Here is a 16,177-nt window from a genome sequence, read left to right as displayed (position 1 = left end):
CATTACGGTGGCATCCTCGGCTCTCCTCCGAGGTGGACTCCTGGGATGCTGGAGAGGGTGCTGCCTGGAATGGGTTGACGCAGTCGGCTGGAGCACGTTTGAGGGATGGGTCATTTGGTTAGTAAGGCAATAACATCTCGCATTTGACAAGTCCCCCGGGTGGAGCCTGGTGGTTCTTTACCACTGCGGCGTCCGCCAGACTCCGCGTAGATGGCTGCTCTGTCCTCAGCCACACTGGACACCTTCAGGGCTCGCTCCTCTAAGGAGGTGAGGATTCTCAAGTTTGGCACTCCTCTGCCAGGCTGGGCCCACTCCGTGATTTATGGGAGAGCTTTTCCTGAGGGGAGACACCGAGCATCGTTAGCCACACGTGGTTGACAGTGGTGGGAGAGGGGATGTGAAGGAAGAGTTGGGGGTCGACGCAGATCACGCTCCTGGCGCTCGCAGCTGCCGCCGCCTTGTCCCAGGCGGCACTGGATGCCCTATGGCTAACCCTCCGGGACCCCTGGGGGAACAGGACATCCTCCTGGCCATCACGGCATCTAGCAGCCTCCCCCAGGTCAGCGTCCCCGAATCTTGGGTCTGGTGTCCTGAGCACCATTGTTGCGAGCTGGCTAGGGTTGGCTGAGCAAGTGCTGCTTGATTTTCTTTGGGGGCTGCTGGCGAGCCTTCATTTGCGGTGAGAGGCCCGTGAGGCCTCGTTAAGTGGACCAATTAACGTTGAATAGCATTGCAGCCCTCGCTGGCTCGAGTGCCAGGAAGCTCGCAGCAATTCACGATCGCTGCAACACTTAGAAATCTTTCTGGAGAATCGCGCACATTATGCAACTGCAAGTTAATTCTTGTAATGTGGTAGGAGGGAAGATTCTTGTTAATCTATGAACATGTAACTTGTAGTTGTTTAGTTGTACAAAACTTTTGCCAACAAAACAAGACATTTTGTTGAAGCTTTTTGTCTCGCACTCAAGACTATTCACAAGAACACAATGCAAGGTGAAACAACACATTTATACTGAGGAGAGAGTGCTGATAGTTCAACTGGTGCATTCTCCGTAGCAAAGCCTCTACCAGTCGATTCACTTGCCAACCAATCAGCACTATTCTTAGTGCAAAATTGTTATTTTCTCTTGTATTCTTGTGAATTGCCCTGATGAATGCAAGATGCAAAGCTTCAACAGGTGACCTTTTCTCAGTAATATGTAACAACTAACAAAGAAAAGGACAGCACAGGAACAGGCCCTTCGGCCCTCTATGCCCGCGCCGACCATGCTGCCCGTCTAAACTAAAATCTTTTACACTTCTTGGGTCCGTATCCCTCTATTCCCTATTTGTCAAGATGCCCCTTAAATGTCACTATCGTCCCTGCTTCCTCCATCACCTCGGCAGCGAGTTCCAGGCACCCACTACCCTCTTTTTTTTTTTTATTTTAAACTTGCCTCGAACATCTCCTCTAAACCTTGCCCCTCGCACCTTAAACCTATGCCCCCTAGCAATTGACTCCTCTACCCTAGGGAAAAGCCTCTGACTATCCACTCTGTCTATGCCGCTCATAATTTTATAGACCTCTATCAGGTCGCCCCTCAACCTCCGTCGTTCCAGTGAGAACAAACCTGAGTTTATTCAACCCCTCCTCAGCTAAAGCCCTCCATACCAGGCAACATCCTGGTAAATCTCTTCTGCACCCACTATGAGAATTGGCAAGTCATGTTGCAGCTGTATAGAACCTTAGGCCACCCTTGTCTCAATTTTGTCAACTTTTTAATTGTAAAAGAAAATGTCGTGAAGTTTGGCTGTCTCTTTCCTATTTCTAATTTCTATGAACAATACAAACATAGCCAAGTTAACCTGTGAAATGCATACATTCCTGTTTTCACAGAAAACTGTTCACTTTACATGCCTACTAATTATTTCATATTGTTTTCAGCCTTTAGTTTGGAGACCTGCAGAGTCATGATAGCCATGCTGGATGTATCCTAATAACTGTTGATGTGTTGGTGCAACACTGGAATATTTATCTTTAGTTACTTATACAACTCCTGTTAAATACGTATTTCAGGTGTCTTTTTTCGTACTTAAATGGCAGAGGATTTAATTTGAGAAAGTGGGTACAATTAGTATGTATAGAAACAAAACACCATAGATGCTGGAACTAAAATTTCTGGAAACACTCAACAGATCTGGCAGCATCTATGGAGAGAAAAAAAAGAATTCATGCTTGTGGTCGATGTCCTTTCGGCAGAGTGACCGTGATTAGCACTGATGCCTCACAGCGCCAAGGATCCGGGTTCAATTTCCGGATTGGGACTGTCTGGAGTTTGCACTCCCTGTGTCTGCGTGGGCTTCTTCCGGGTACTCTGGTTTTCTCCCACCGCCCAAAGGTATGCAGGTTAGGGGGATTGAGGATGGCACGGTGGCGCAATGGTTAGAACTGCTGCCTCACGACGCTGAGGACCCGGTTCGATCCTGGCCCCGGGTCACTGTCGTGTGGAGTTTGTACGTTCTCCCTGTATCTGCACGGGTCTCACCCCACAACCCAAAAAGATGTGCAGGGTAGGTGGATTGGCCACACTAAATTATCCCTTAATTGGAAAGAAATAATTGGATACTTCTTTTTGGAGGGTTGGTGCATACTCGATGGACCAAATGGCCACCTTCTGCAGTATAGGAATTCTATGGTTCTATCAGAGCAGATCATTACCTAAAATGTTAACTCCGAGTTTCTCTCTACACAGGTGCTGCCAGATCAGCTGCATGTTCCAGCACTTTGTTACTTTCACTGATAATGAATACGTACATTATTTCACTTTCTTCATCATGTCAAATTCTCTGAAACTAAATCTCTGCCATATAGCACCTCAATAGTTCTATTTCACAAGTGCCATATGCAGGGCTCCTCCAAAACTATTAACGGTTTGGATCAGTAATGTATGTTACTGGATTGAAGATCCAGAGACATTGGTTGAAATCCCATCACAGCAGCTGAGGAATTTCAAATCAATTAATTGAATTCATTTTGAAATAAAAACTATTGCTAGTAATTTTGACCTAGGAAATAAGCAGATTTCCATCAAAAACTAAACTGGTCCTTTAGGGAAGGAATTGACTCTTAATTGGTCTCTGAAATGGTTCAGCAGTTGTATCGAACCACTGCAAAATCCTCTTTGGAACAGAATCAAACAAACCTCATAGCTTTGACCTAAAAATTGGATTTGTGCACGATTTTTAAAAACTCACTCCATCCAGTTTACGCTGCATAGTACATCTTGTCAACATCTGGGGACTTGTTCCAAAATTGGTAGAGCTGCCCCACAAATTAGTCAAATAACACCCTGACACAGTTGTACTCAATGAATCGTACAGCTAATGTCACAGACTATCCCATCACCATTCTGCATAAGTCCTGTTTCGCCAGCAGGACAGATCCACCAGGCGTGGTGTCACTGGGATACAGTCAGGCGGTGTGGTCATTGTTGATTCTGGATTTCATGAAATCTCATGCTGTCAGGTCACGCATGGGCCAGGAAAATGTCTCCTCATTACCACTTACTAACCTCCTTCATCTGACAAATCAATACTCCTTCATATTGTACCCCACTTGGAAGAAACACCCGAGGGTAGCGAGGACACAATGTACTCTGGGTAGGGAACTTTAATGTCCACGTCAAGAGTGGCTGAGTAGCACCACTACTGACTGAGCTGGCCAAGTACTGAACATACAAATTGGAGTAGGGGTAAGGCATTTAGCCACTCTAGCCTGCTCCACCAATTAATGAGATCATGGCTTATCTGATAGTCACCTCAAATCTGCATCCTACCTCTCCCAATAACTCATCACCACCTTGCTCACCAAGAATCTATCCACCGTTGCCTTAATATTCAAAGACACACTTTTTAAAAAGGCAGTGAAAGCAGAATTCCATAGGCTCATGACCTTCAGAGAGAGAACTTTGCCTCATCTACCTTTTAAATGGGGAGACCCCTTATTTTTAAACAGTGACCCCTGGTTCTAGATTCTCCCACAGGAGGAAACCTCTCCATATCCATCCTGTTAAAAAGCACAACTGACATTGTCCTACTGGTAGGAGTGACCACAACACTGTCCAATATGAGCCAACGGGTCATTTCCACACCGAGGGTACCATCTGCCAGATGGTGTGATGCTATACCACTGTGCTAATGGGATCGATTTGGAACAGACCTAACTGCTTTAAACTGGACATTCATGAAGTGCTATGGGCCACAAGAAACAGCAGAATGGCATTCCACCAAAATTTGAACCGTCATGGCCTTGCATCTCCTTCACTCTATCATTATCAGCAATCTCTCTACAAGGCACAAGCCAGGAATGTGATTAAATACTTGCACTTGCCTGAACCAGTGCAGCTCCAATGATACTCTAGAAGCTTGACACCATCTAAGATAACGGTACCCCATCCACCACCTTAAACCTTCACTCCTTCCAGCACTGATGCACAGTGGCAGCAATGTGTACCATCCACAAGATGCACTGCAGCAACTCAGCAAGGATCCTTCTACAGCATCTTCCAAACCCGTGACATCCACCACCTTGAAAGACCAGGGCAGCAGGTGCATGGGAATGTGTATCACTTGCATGTTCCTCTCCAAGCTGAACACCAGCCTGAGTTGGGAACTAAATAGTTATTCCTTCATTATATCACCAGGTCAAAATCCTGGAACTCTCTTCATAACCGCATTGTGGGTGGACCTACATGATACATCCTTCTGTGGTTCAAGAAGGTGATTCACCACCACCTTCGAGGGAAATTAGGGATGGGCGCAGATGCTGGCCTAGCCAATGACATCCACACCCTGTGGAAGAATTTTAAAATATATTTTTGAAAAAAGCTGTATGCAGCTTAATATTGCATTTATTGGTCAAATATTTTTGAATAGTGTTTGCTAATTTTGGCTAAAACTTAGAACTGAAGCATCTACTATATGTAGACCAACAGCAACAAACATGATTCTTGACTGGAGCATTTCAGAGAGATATGACTGGGAAGATGGGCTTTAATGAATTTAAGGAGCTGTGGGCAGCACTAAATGGATGGAAACAGAACTTCATGATGTATGATCAAGATAGAAGTGGGACAGTAGAACCTCTTGAGCTTGGTCAGGCTATTACATCAATGGGTAAGTAGTAAATCTCATATGCTTTTTTTTTTAAAAGGTAAAATATTTTTTGAAGTCCTTGATGTGTGTACAAACATATTACTGTGGAATTATTAACTGCAATTTAATGTAACCTTCCTGCTTGCATTCTTAACTATTCTGAATAGTTAAGTTGTTACAATGGTAACAATTTTATCCTAATTATAAAAATCCTGCTAACAGTCTTTTGTGACTAGAGTAATTTAGTTTACCTGAATACATTTTTTCATGTTTTTAAAGTTTTGGAACAAAACTTGTGAATTTGAAACCATGATTGGTAGAAGTGAGATCCAGATCCAGTTTTTAAGAAATGGGGATGGATAGGAAATTGGATAAGCGGTTAAACTTTGTTTGATCTATGAAACAATTATACAAAGTGTACCAGGAATTAAATCTCTCATTTGTTAAAGCACTGGAATGCTTAACATACTTGTTGAAATTTGATGTGAAGTCACTTGATTATATGGATTTGTAACAATTAATGATTTGTGCTAGGTGATCTCCCGTGGTTCTGCTCTTGGAAAATGAAGAATTAAATGTTTAAAACATAATTTTTGTTGAAATCTTTATCCTGGACAACTCAAACTCTCAATGGTGATTCAAAAATGATTTGAATGGACCAATTTGTATTAAAAAGATGAACTCGTGTTAATATCTTTCAGGAGGCTGTGCAATGTAATTTATTTTGCCCTTTGTCGAGCAAGAATGAAATCCTGACGGAAGCCAGCCTCTCATAGGTACTGCTCAGTAATGGAATTCATATCATAGAACAGAATCCCATCAGTGCAGAAGAGGGCAATTTAGTCCATTGAGTCAGCACCGACCCTCTGAAAGAGCATCCCACCTGGGCCCACTCCCCTACCTATCCCCATAACCCCACCTAACCTACACATCTTTGGACACTAAGGGGGCAATTTTAGCAAGGCCAACCAAACTAACCTGCACATTTTAGGCTGACAGGAAACCGGAGCACCTGGAGGAAACCCACGCTGGCTTTTCACTCCATCAGGAGTATAAATGTCAGTCACCCAAATTTGGAATTGAACCAGAGTCCTTGGTTCTGTGAGGCAGTAGTGCCAACCACCGTGCCACCCTTAATTCAGTCTCAAGTTGGAAGATCGTGTTCTATGATCGTGTAGATGGGCTTTAGAGTGGTTTCACAGGTCGGCGCAACATCGAGGGCCGAAGGGCCTGTACTGCGCTGTAATGTTCTATGTTCTATCTGCTGAGCGTATACTGAAAATTGGACATTTAGTAGATGCTTTTATCATGCTATTCATAGCAATATAATTGTTTTCTACTGGTTGTTTCCTGGAGAGCAACAAAATAGAAAGAAAGCGGCACTCGAGGGACAAATAAATGATTACCTAAGCTAATGATTTCAGCATTTTCAATTACATTGTTCCCGTGGACTAATTCTTGCGTTGTTTGCACCCACCATTGAAAAGTTCAACTAAGGTTTGCAGTGTAAAAATGCCACGCCTACCTGAAGATCCCAAGAGTACTGTAGGCGGTAATCTAATAAGAAATTACCATTGAAAATTTCTATAACAACACCATGTGTTGATGTATTTTTTTCTTCCCACAAATCGCAAATTGTTTTTGGAAAAGAATTTTGACTGCCAATTTACAGAACAATTTCTGCATCAAAAGTAAGGTTTAAGCAAAAAGGTAAATTTAGTAACACATGCATTAATACCCTTTTTGTGATTTTTAATGTCTTGAGTTTTTAAATTGAAGGCCTTTTTTTGAAAAAGTCTGGGCCTGTGTTTACTATTTTGGTCCATTGTTTGTTAAATTCTTCTTGTGCTGCTTGAGTGTAAGTGGTGTGTTCACTTTCCCAAGATTCATTCGTACTTTTCAGGCACTGAAATGCAGAGTAATTTTAGCTACTAGTAATTTTGTAAGGTAGCTGAGCAGAAACTATGAAGAAAAGCTGGATGGCAAATTTGAAACATTTTATTCAGGTAATGTTTATTGTGAGGTTATGCGCATGAGGAAAAATATTGACTATATTGAGCATTTGCTTCTTCTATAAACTTTAGAAAACATAACTGACCGTTCCTTGTTCTAATCTGGTTTCTTAATCCAAGTATTTTTTTAAAAACGTATTGAAGCAAAGTCTTTGAAGGAAATGGGAAAGAAGGCGAAGGAACCACTTGCCACCCACTCCTTTGGAGACAATAAATGCGTATGTAAGATGGACGGTTAAATATAACATGACAATAGAGAAAGGATGGGGATGACATGCAAGTCTTGAGCAGGTAGTTTAAAAGGAAGGCTGTAGCAAGAAAGCAAATGGGTAGATGGTAACATGGGAGCAAATGGTTAACGGAAAGCATGAGTGATGGGGGAGGGTATGGGAAGGGAGCTTTTGAGGGCTTCAGGCTACATTTTCTCAAGTCCTCAACAGAAAATGTAGCTTGCGGCCCTCTGATGCTGCTTTTCCCACCATGCCATTCCATACCACCCACTATCTCTCGCATGAAAGGAAAGAAGAAAAAGGACAGAGAAACAGAAGAGGATGGAGAGAGAAAAGCAAAAATGTAGAGGCAGAAGAGAACTAGAGAGACAAGAGGAGAAATACAGAAACAGCAACACCAAGACAACACTGGTGAGAGAGAGACCACATTCTCTGACTTAACGTGCGTAACGCCATGGGAGATCAACTAGTAATATTAAAACTCTGACTTCTGGCAGAATTTCATCAACAACTTGCATTGGTGTTCAAGAATATTACTGACTGAGTAGACTAACCAAGAGAATGAGTCTGAAGTCACACTTCATAAAAGGAGAGTGCATAGTTGAGCATAAAGGTAATTGAGCTAGTTCCACTTTCCTTGAGCAATATCACATTTTTGCATTTACTGAACAAAATTAATTGTTAGCAAATGGCGTAAATTTGGACTGTTGGACAGTATCAATTGTAGTAGTTTAAACTAAAATAACTTTAATTTCTCTAAGGTTTTACACATTGTTACTCTTGAGTGACAAATTCTGAGATTTTATGGAAATAGTCCATGTTACCTCAGGGTGTAAATAAAATGACCTAGTTTATTCGATACCACTTAAACTCTAAATCCTTACACAATCTGCAAGATTTGATTATTTGTAATTCTGATCTTTAGCTCCTTCGTTTATAGCTCCTTTACATTGCTCTCCTTTCTGTTAGAAAGTGTTTGCTGAGGAGATGAAAGTAGTTGAACTTATGAATAATTTCATAATTTGTCTGTCAGATGCTTGTGGTGTTCATTATTTGCAACTTTGCTGTTTATGGCAGTATCATCTGTGCTGAGTCACTCAGGAGTATCCAATTTGTGTCTGATTGCTGAGAGTGGGTTAGTTTTCAAAATTAAACCTGAAATTTGGCCAGGAAGCTTCTCTCTTGGAATTTTGGACAACTAATTGGAAGACAATGCAGGTTCCCGCATGCAAATCTAAAACATTACAGAAAAATTGACTGTTGGAGGATCCTGATCAGTATTTCGAGGAATTTATATAAGATTTCAGATAGCGAGGTTTGAAGTAAGACTTACTAATCAGCGATGGCTGGACCGGTCACTGTCGAGGGTTGGTTCGCATTGCTGAGTGACCTGGTCCAGAAGAGAAGCAGAGGGGCGATTTGAACTTGGGCTTGATTCTTATAGTCCCCAGGGGCTTCCCGCCTTTCGGGGCGGACCCTGTACCTGGTTCCGTTCGATTTTCTCCAATGCTGGAGCGGTTCCCTGATCGATGGGCGGTCTTGAGGTAGTAATTCACCTCCCATTGTGTAGGCTTCTGCTGGCGCCACGGAGTCTGGTTTGGCTTTATGTTTCTAAATGTTGCTCATTGTTCCCGGGGATTGCTCATTAATATGCAGATGGCTGGTGTTTTGTTATGCTGATGGTTGCAGGTATCGATCTTGTCTGGCCTTTCCAGAGGTAAATACACACTCGACCTGCAGCTGCTTGTTTGTGTCCTGTTGGCTGACTTTCCCAATAGCCTTTGCCATTCGCCATTTTAAATCGGGAGTTAGCCATTTTAACTGGCTACAGTATGCACCAATAAGAACATTTTGGCTGCACTCAGAACAGTACTAGCTAATTTATTTTAATTTGGTAGTGTAAAGTTGGTTCTACTTGCCATCTGGGTGAGACTATTTGAGTAATATGATTTTACCATCATGATGCGTAAGTTGAAATTTAAAAAAAAAAAAAGAAACCTATCTGACCCATGGAGCCTTGAATTGCTATTCGTCTAAAGGGGTTCACTTTGTGCAGTAGGTGCTATGTTTGTTTCTATCGTCTAGGTTTTATAAAATATTCCAAATCTATTGACTACGAACATGCTGTTACTGTCATTTTTTTGAAAAATGTTACTTTTGGTGTTTCTAGGATATCGATTGAGTGCTCAAGCTATAACTGGTATTATAAAGCGTTACTGTAAGGATGGCAAGACTTACTTTGATGACTATGTTGCCTGCTGTGTAAAATTAAGAGCAGTTACAGGTATGCTTTATCTTTGTTAAATATACTGTACTATTTTGGAGGACAGATTGTACTAAATGCTGAAGAATTTAGTTCAGAAACATTTCATAGAATTTACAGTGCAGAAGGAGGCCATTTGACCCATGAAGTCTGCACTGGCTCTTGGAAAGAGCACCCTACCCAAGCCCACACCTCCACCCTATCCCCACAACCCAGTAACCCCACCCAACACTAAGGGCAATTTTGGACACTAAGGGCAATTTAGCTTGGCCAATCCACTTAACCTGCACATCTTTGGACTGTGGGAGGAAACCCACGCGCACACGGGGAGAAAGTGCAGACTCCGCACAGACAGTGACCTAAGCCGGGAATCGAACCTGGGACCCTTGAGCTGTAAAGCAATTGTGCTAACCACAATGCTACCGTGCTGCCCGAATACGTTACTAATACATTTTACGCAGCATCAACACTGCTTAAATTTGTTTGGGGTGGAAGAGAACAAACTAATTAGCTTGTTATGTTTAATTGTTTCTAACCTTGAATAGTCTACCTATCATGCCGATTAACATGGTGTTGAACTTGTGCCTTTTGTGGATGAAGATTGTAATCAAAATCTTGTTACAGGCAATGACCACGGTCTGCATTTATCATTTTATAAGATAATCCACATTTAATAGCACTGCCTTTGACAACTATAACAGTACTTTAATCATAAAAGTGTTTACATTCTATGATTTAAAGACTCCTGGTTTGCATAGATCTTTTCCAACTGATAATTTTATTCAAACTCTTTCTTTGACAATTTTCCTGAAGAAAGATAAGATTGCTATCTTGCTCCATTGTAACAGATGAATCCTGGGTCTGGCCCATGTATGACTAGACCTTAAGGATGTGTATGCTTTGTGGTTTTCTGGGAGTGCATTGAAAGCCTCTTCAGTTTTCATTTGGTTGGCCAGTATTACCTGTGATTTACCAGTTTATGACATGCTTTGCTTTCCTGACTCTCTTTGCAAAGTTCCTTTCTGTGATACTTGTATACTCGTATACTCTTCTACGGATTACAAATATACCCATATTCCGACATCTGGCTCTTCTTGATGAAACTCTAACTATGCTATGCAATTGTCTTTCTGAGTGGGGACCTTGATTCATTGATTTCTTGTTTTCTTTCCATATGACAGTAAGCCTAATTATATAGTAACTTCAGAACTCCCTTGGCAAAAAGCTAGCTTGTCAGGGATCTTCCTAGCCTGTATAGTTCAACACTGCACTACACATTTTGTTTGATTAAACCATCAGGAATGCTGGGTTATGGGGATCTTGCAGTAATTTAAATTTTTATTACATTTGTACTGGTGACTTGAAACACTCTTACTCAACCAAGAGTTTTTTTTTTTTAACAGATGCTTTCAGACGAAGAGATAGTCTGCAACAAGGATACGTGAACTTTGGCTATGATGATGTAAGTGTCTAAAGTTCATCTCTTAGCGTTGAAATTATTTGTTTACAACTGCAGTGGCAATTGCTCACAAACATTGATATTGGTGGGACCAATAGTAGAATTTGTTTTTAATTTTGAGATGGTTAGGCTAAAATGGTTTATTGTGATTCTATTTTAAAGGGTTTTTAGGGTAATGTATTCTCTGGTTAAATATTACAGTTTTACTAATACCAAGTAATGAGCAGGTACCTTCTACCTTCATTTTACCATCTATTCATTAAAACCGTAGTGCGCATAGGAAATGACACTTGTAGGTTTGTTTGAATCACAGTCATGAAACGTTTAGACAGATATAGATTGATTTGTTTTATAAGCTTTATTGTTTATCAGTAGTTCAGTAATTGCAATATTAACCTTTTTCATTCTGCCTCACTACTTTTTCTTATAGTTTATCCAATGCACCATGTCCATTTGAGTGCAACATTGCATCCAATATGCAAAGACTGGTCGCTGATGACTGATTGATTGAAACCAGTGATTTATATTGCTTTGAGGATAAATCAAACCTGCTCAAACTGCATACATGTCTAGTGGTTTTGTATATTTTTTCTTTTTTTATTGTGTAAAATAAAAAAGGAAATTGGATTTTATGATGTGTACACAATTTGTTATGCTGTCACTTGCCAAAATGCTTATTTCTTTCATAGCTTGCATAATTTTGATTTACAGGTAAATGGCTTTGCTGAAATTGTGCCTCTTGGAACTTTGTGTAGTTTAATACAAATGTTTAGGTTTTTAGCCTATTGTAACGTATGATGTAATGAGGTTAATATGAATAATCACATTTTTGTGAACCAAACATCACTTTGCATTTGACTAGCATTTCCATTTGCAATTTTTTAAAAGATTATATTTTTTTCACGTTTTCATACTGCTTTTTCACCATGTAATAAAAATCTTTTACTTTCTGGTTAATGCTGGATATACAATTGTCAATGGAATAAAATAAAAACTAGTGACAAATGTTTTTAGATAAAGTGTCTTTGTGTGAAAAAGAAATTTAATGCCTCACTATCTATATTAGACAAATATTGTGCCCAAAGACATTCCAGAAAAAAAATTCTCCCTGCCCTTCTTCCCACCATGTTTTTAATATTAAAAATATAGTAATCTTTATTATTGTCACAAGTAGACTTCTATTAACATTGCAAATGAAGTTACTGTGAAAACCCCCTAGTTGCCACATTCCGGCGCCTGTTCGGGTACACAGGAAGAATTCAGAATGTCCAATTGTGGGCCCTCATGCACTCTTTCAAGTTGTATGACCACACTATGTTGGCATCACCTGTAATCTTGTTCATGGGATGCTCTACTTTCAGAGTGTAGAGAGCTGACATGATTCCATCCAAATAATCTTGTCTTCACTATGATATCCAAGTGAATAATCCAACTGGAAGTGCAAGGTCTTTGCACCTGCACATCTTGTGTTTTGCGTTTTTTTTCATGTTCGCATCATTTTGGTAGAATATTCTTCTTCAACATTGTATGTATGCAGAACCATATGTTAAATCTCACTTCATTTTCCCCCACGTACCATTCATAATATCCCTTCATCATACAAGAAGGAAAATAAATTCTAAAGTGTTGTTATAATGTTTTATAGTTTTTAATGGTTGCTTTCACAAAGTCCTGTAAGGTTTAAGACTGTTGTCTTTCAAGTTTCACATTGAACTTTTATTACGGTTGTAGCACCGATCTACATGTGGATATTACCAGCCCATAGAGGGTGACTGCCTTGAGTGCAATTTTTACTATCAAATATACTATTATTTGGATTCTTCAGACTGATCTACCTACAAAGACAACTGATATGTAATTGCCAGAAGACAAATCCAAACATTCAAACTTAGCAGATGGTTTGCTTTAGACCACTTTAATGGCTTGAACCTAACTCTCTTCGGGCAAGAATGGCTTTTTAAAATAAACTGGTCAATATTTTTTTTTTAATAAAGTAAACTTTGAGACGCCTTTGAGAACTCAGTTGGCAAAGGAATTATGAGCCACATCATGTAGGCTAGCCTCACATTTGATTTTCAGTCAAAGCTGAATTATTTTAATAATAATAACCTTTTATTGTCACGTATGAAATTACTATGAAAAGCCCCTAGTCACCACGTTCCGGCGGATGTTCGGGTAGTACAGGAATTGAACCTGCGCTGCTGGCCTTGGTCTGCATCACAAACTAGCGGTCTAGCCCACTGAGCTAAACCAGCCCCTTTATTGTAGTTGGGGCAATGGCAACTGTCTTGGGGCAGGAAGCTATAATATAGTGACCCCTGTTCAATGCAAGCATGTGAATCAGGCTTGAAATGATGGGCCGGATTCTCTGTCCCGCCAGCTCTATTTTCCGGCGTGGTGCGCCCCAGCTTGCAATGGGAATCTCTTCCTGGAGCCGGCCAATGGGGTTTTCCATTGTAGGCCACCCCACGCCGTTGGGAGACGCGCAGGCATGAGTGCACTGCCAGTGGGACAGAGGATCCTGCCGACGGAGAATCCCGCAGGATGTATTTTTCCCTTAACCTCTTTCCCTATCAAAACTTTGTATTAATTGAACCTGATTACTGGTTGATCCATTTTCAGGATTTACCACAGTGCTTTATAGCCAATGGCATACTTTTTAATTGTAATCACTGTTGAATTGTAAGAAATGTGGTATCCAATTTGTACACGAGAAACTTTCAGGAATGTTGTGTTAATGACCAATCTGATTTACTATGTTGATTGAGGGATAATTTTGACCAGGCCACTTGGATAGGATATTTCTACCTGAGGGAGCAGACAGGGCATTTGTTTAACATCGCATCCAAATGGGGCCATGACTGTTTACAATCCCTTCTGTTCTGCTAAGCTTTGTGTGCTTAAGTCTCTAAATGGGACTTGATCACACAACCTTCTGACTCAGGTGAGTGTGCCTCAGCTGCTATGTTAATGAGAAAGGGAGACATTTGGTTTTAAAAATCCTGCAACTTCACATCAAAAAAAAATCCAAGGCATAGCTCATAAAAAAAAATGATGGCCCAATTATGTTCCAGAGCAGCTGAGAAGATTGGGGATCTGCGTTGAAAGAAACCACCCGGGCTTCTACAATTTCTTTTTGATAACTTATTTAAGGCAAAGTTGATGCAGACAATGACTATTTTATAGCATCAACTCAATCTTGTTAGTTTGAGGCTTGGTTTGTTGAAAAAGGAGTGGCTGGAGTTGACATTAGATACAAAGAGGAAAAAATATGGCTGACATTAGTGAACTCACTATGGAAGGAGGGATTTCAATTTATTTCAAATCATGGAAGAGCTTGCACTTCACATTTACAGATTGCAAGGGAATTCTGTGACGCGAGCAGTGGTAGACATCACTAGTCATTGGTATGTAGTGCGGATAGTTGGCTTATTGATTTTGAGTCAAGTGGGGTTATGATAGAAATTAATCCGATCAGGAACACAAACTCTTGGTTCCCTGACAATAGCAGATTTAAAAACATTTCTGTACTCCATGATAATCTTGTATGTTTTTTTTGATGAGCCATTTTTTTGTGTTTTTAATTGCTTAACTGAATTAGTATAGATTATTTTTAAGTTTTTTTTTAAGATACCATGGACTCATTGTAAAGATCTGTCCTGTCAAACAAGTGAAATTGGATGAAACATAATGGGGTGCTATAGTTACAAGTGAAGGTTTCTGCATATGCAGGCACCCTCCAAATGTGACATCCTATTTAATCCATTTGGTCAAGGTTCTTAAGTAATCCAAACAATTCAATCCAAACAATTCAATCCTATATTAGTTTGAGTATTGTGGATAACAATCTGGAAGACCAACCTTTTAACAGATGTAACCATAGATGAGCAGAAACTCCAAACTGCCATCTCCGTAATGGATGACAGCCAACATGACATACAAAAATGTAAGTAGAAGACACCAATAGCACTGTTGCTAACTCTAGCAAATGATTTGCTGGGCTGGATTTTGCAAAGCAATGGCACAGATTAGAGCAGAGACTTGCTCTGATCCAGTGAGGTGCCTTCTGCAGAGAATGACTGACAAAGCTATGAGCTGGGCAAGAAATAAGTTCTTTAACAAATCAGATTGGAGAATAATGCTCAGCTAGGCAGTGACAAAATCCGATCGTATACAGGAGATGGTGTGCACGGAAAGAATGAAGATTAAAAAGACATGGGATTAAGAATTATAACCTATATAAATAATGTCTAACGCCAGTTGAGATTCCACATGTTTACATTTTGTGGGCAAAAGGTGTTTTTGACATCAATTATCACGTTAAAATATATATTTTACAGGCAGCATGGTGGCGCAGTGGTTAGCATTGCTGCCTCACTGCGCTGAGGTCCCAGGTTAGATCCCGGCTCTGGGTCACTGTCCGTGTGGAGTTTGCACATTCTCCCCGTGTTTGCGTGGGTTTCGCCCCCACAACCCAAAGATGTGCAGGGTAGGTTGATTGGCCACATTAAATTGCCCCTTAATTGGAAAAATGAATTAAGTTCTCCAAATTTATTAAAAAAATATATATATACATTTTACTCCTCCATGCACCAATCCCAGTTTTATGGCATTCTTAGTGGGGAACTGCAGGTAAATATCCACGGTTCGCACCCCTGCATAAGCCTATCACCTACAATGTCTGATAGCAACATTGGATTACAGCCACAAAGATGAAAAAAATTGAAATGTAACGTTCTGATTACCCAATTTTGAGTTGACTAGAGAATTGAAGCTAACTCAGTGAGACTGCCCCTTGTTGCAGTGAGAAAACTCCCACAAATCTGAATTTGTCAAAACAGTAGACTATGCTTCTATAAAGTGTTTAGGTAGGGAAGGCTTTGGAGAAGTACTTTTCTTGCCTCAGCACCGCCTTCAGTTTGCAAGAAAGTAAAGATCACAACATTTGCAGGTTGGCACCAGAGGCCTTTAACCTGAAATTTAGACATTTGAGGAAGAGAATAAGCCAGCCTGATATAGAATTTTCCAAGGAAAAGGGAATGGTATTTGATCCGTCGATGAAGTGGAACTGAATTTGTGA

The 16,177-nt window shown here is 40.5% G+C and overlaps 1 protein-coding gene across 1 annotated transcript in view; it reads left to right on the top strand.

The window, feature by feature from the left end:
• The window catches only part of LOC140389756 (sorcin-like), a 52,259-nt gene extending 40,156 nt beyond the window's left edge, over positions 1-12,103 (top strand). Inside the window, exons 4-8 of the mRNA XM_072474249.1 lie at positions 1,925-1,968; positions 5,007-5,154; positions 9,546-9,659; positions 11,042-11,100; positions 11,528-12,103. Coding sequence (XP_072330350.1) covers positions 1,925-1,968; positions 5,007-5,154; positions 9,546-9,659; positions 11,042-11,100; positions 11,528-11,554 — 392 coding nt within the window. The 3' untranslated portion in view covers positions 11,555-12,103. The remainder of the gene's footprint in view (positions 1-1,924; positions 1,969-5,006; positions 5,155-9,545; positions 9,660-11,041; positions 11,101-11,527) is intronic.
• The last annotated feature ends 4,074 nt before the right edge of the window (positions 12,104-16,177 follow it).

Source organism: Scyliorhinus torazame, chromosome 2, assembly GCF_047496885.1.
Source record: "Scyliorhinus torazame isolate Kashiwa2021f chromosome 2, sScyTor2.1, whole genome shotgun sequence".
Taxonomy (NCBI): Eukaryota; Metazoa; Chordata; class Chondrichthyes; order Carcharhiniformes; family Scyliorhinidae; genus Scyliorhinus; species Scyliorhinus torazame.
This window is presented reverse-complemented; position numbering and strand designations above follow the sequence as displayed.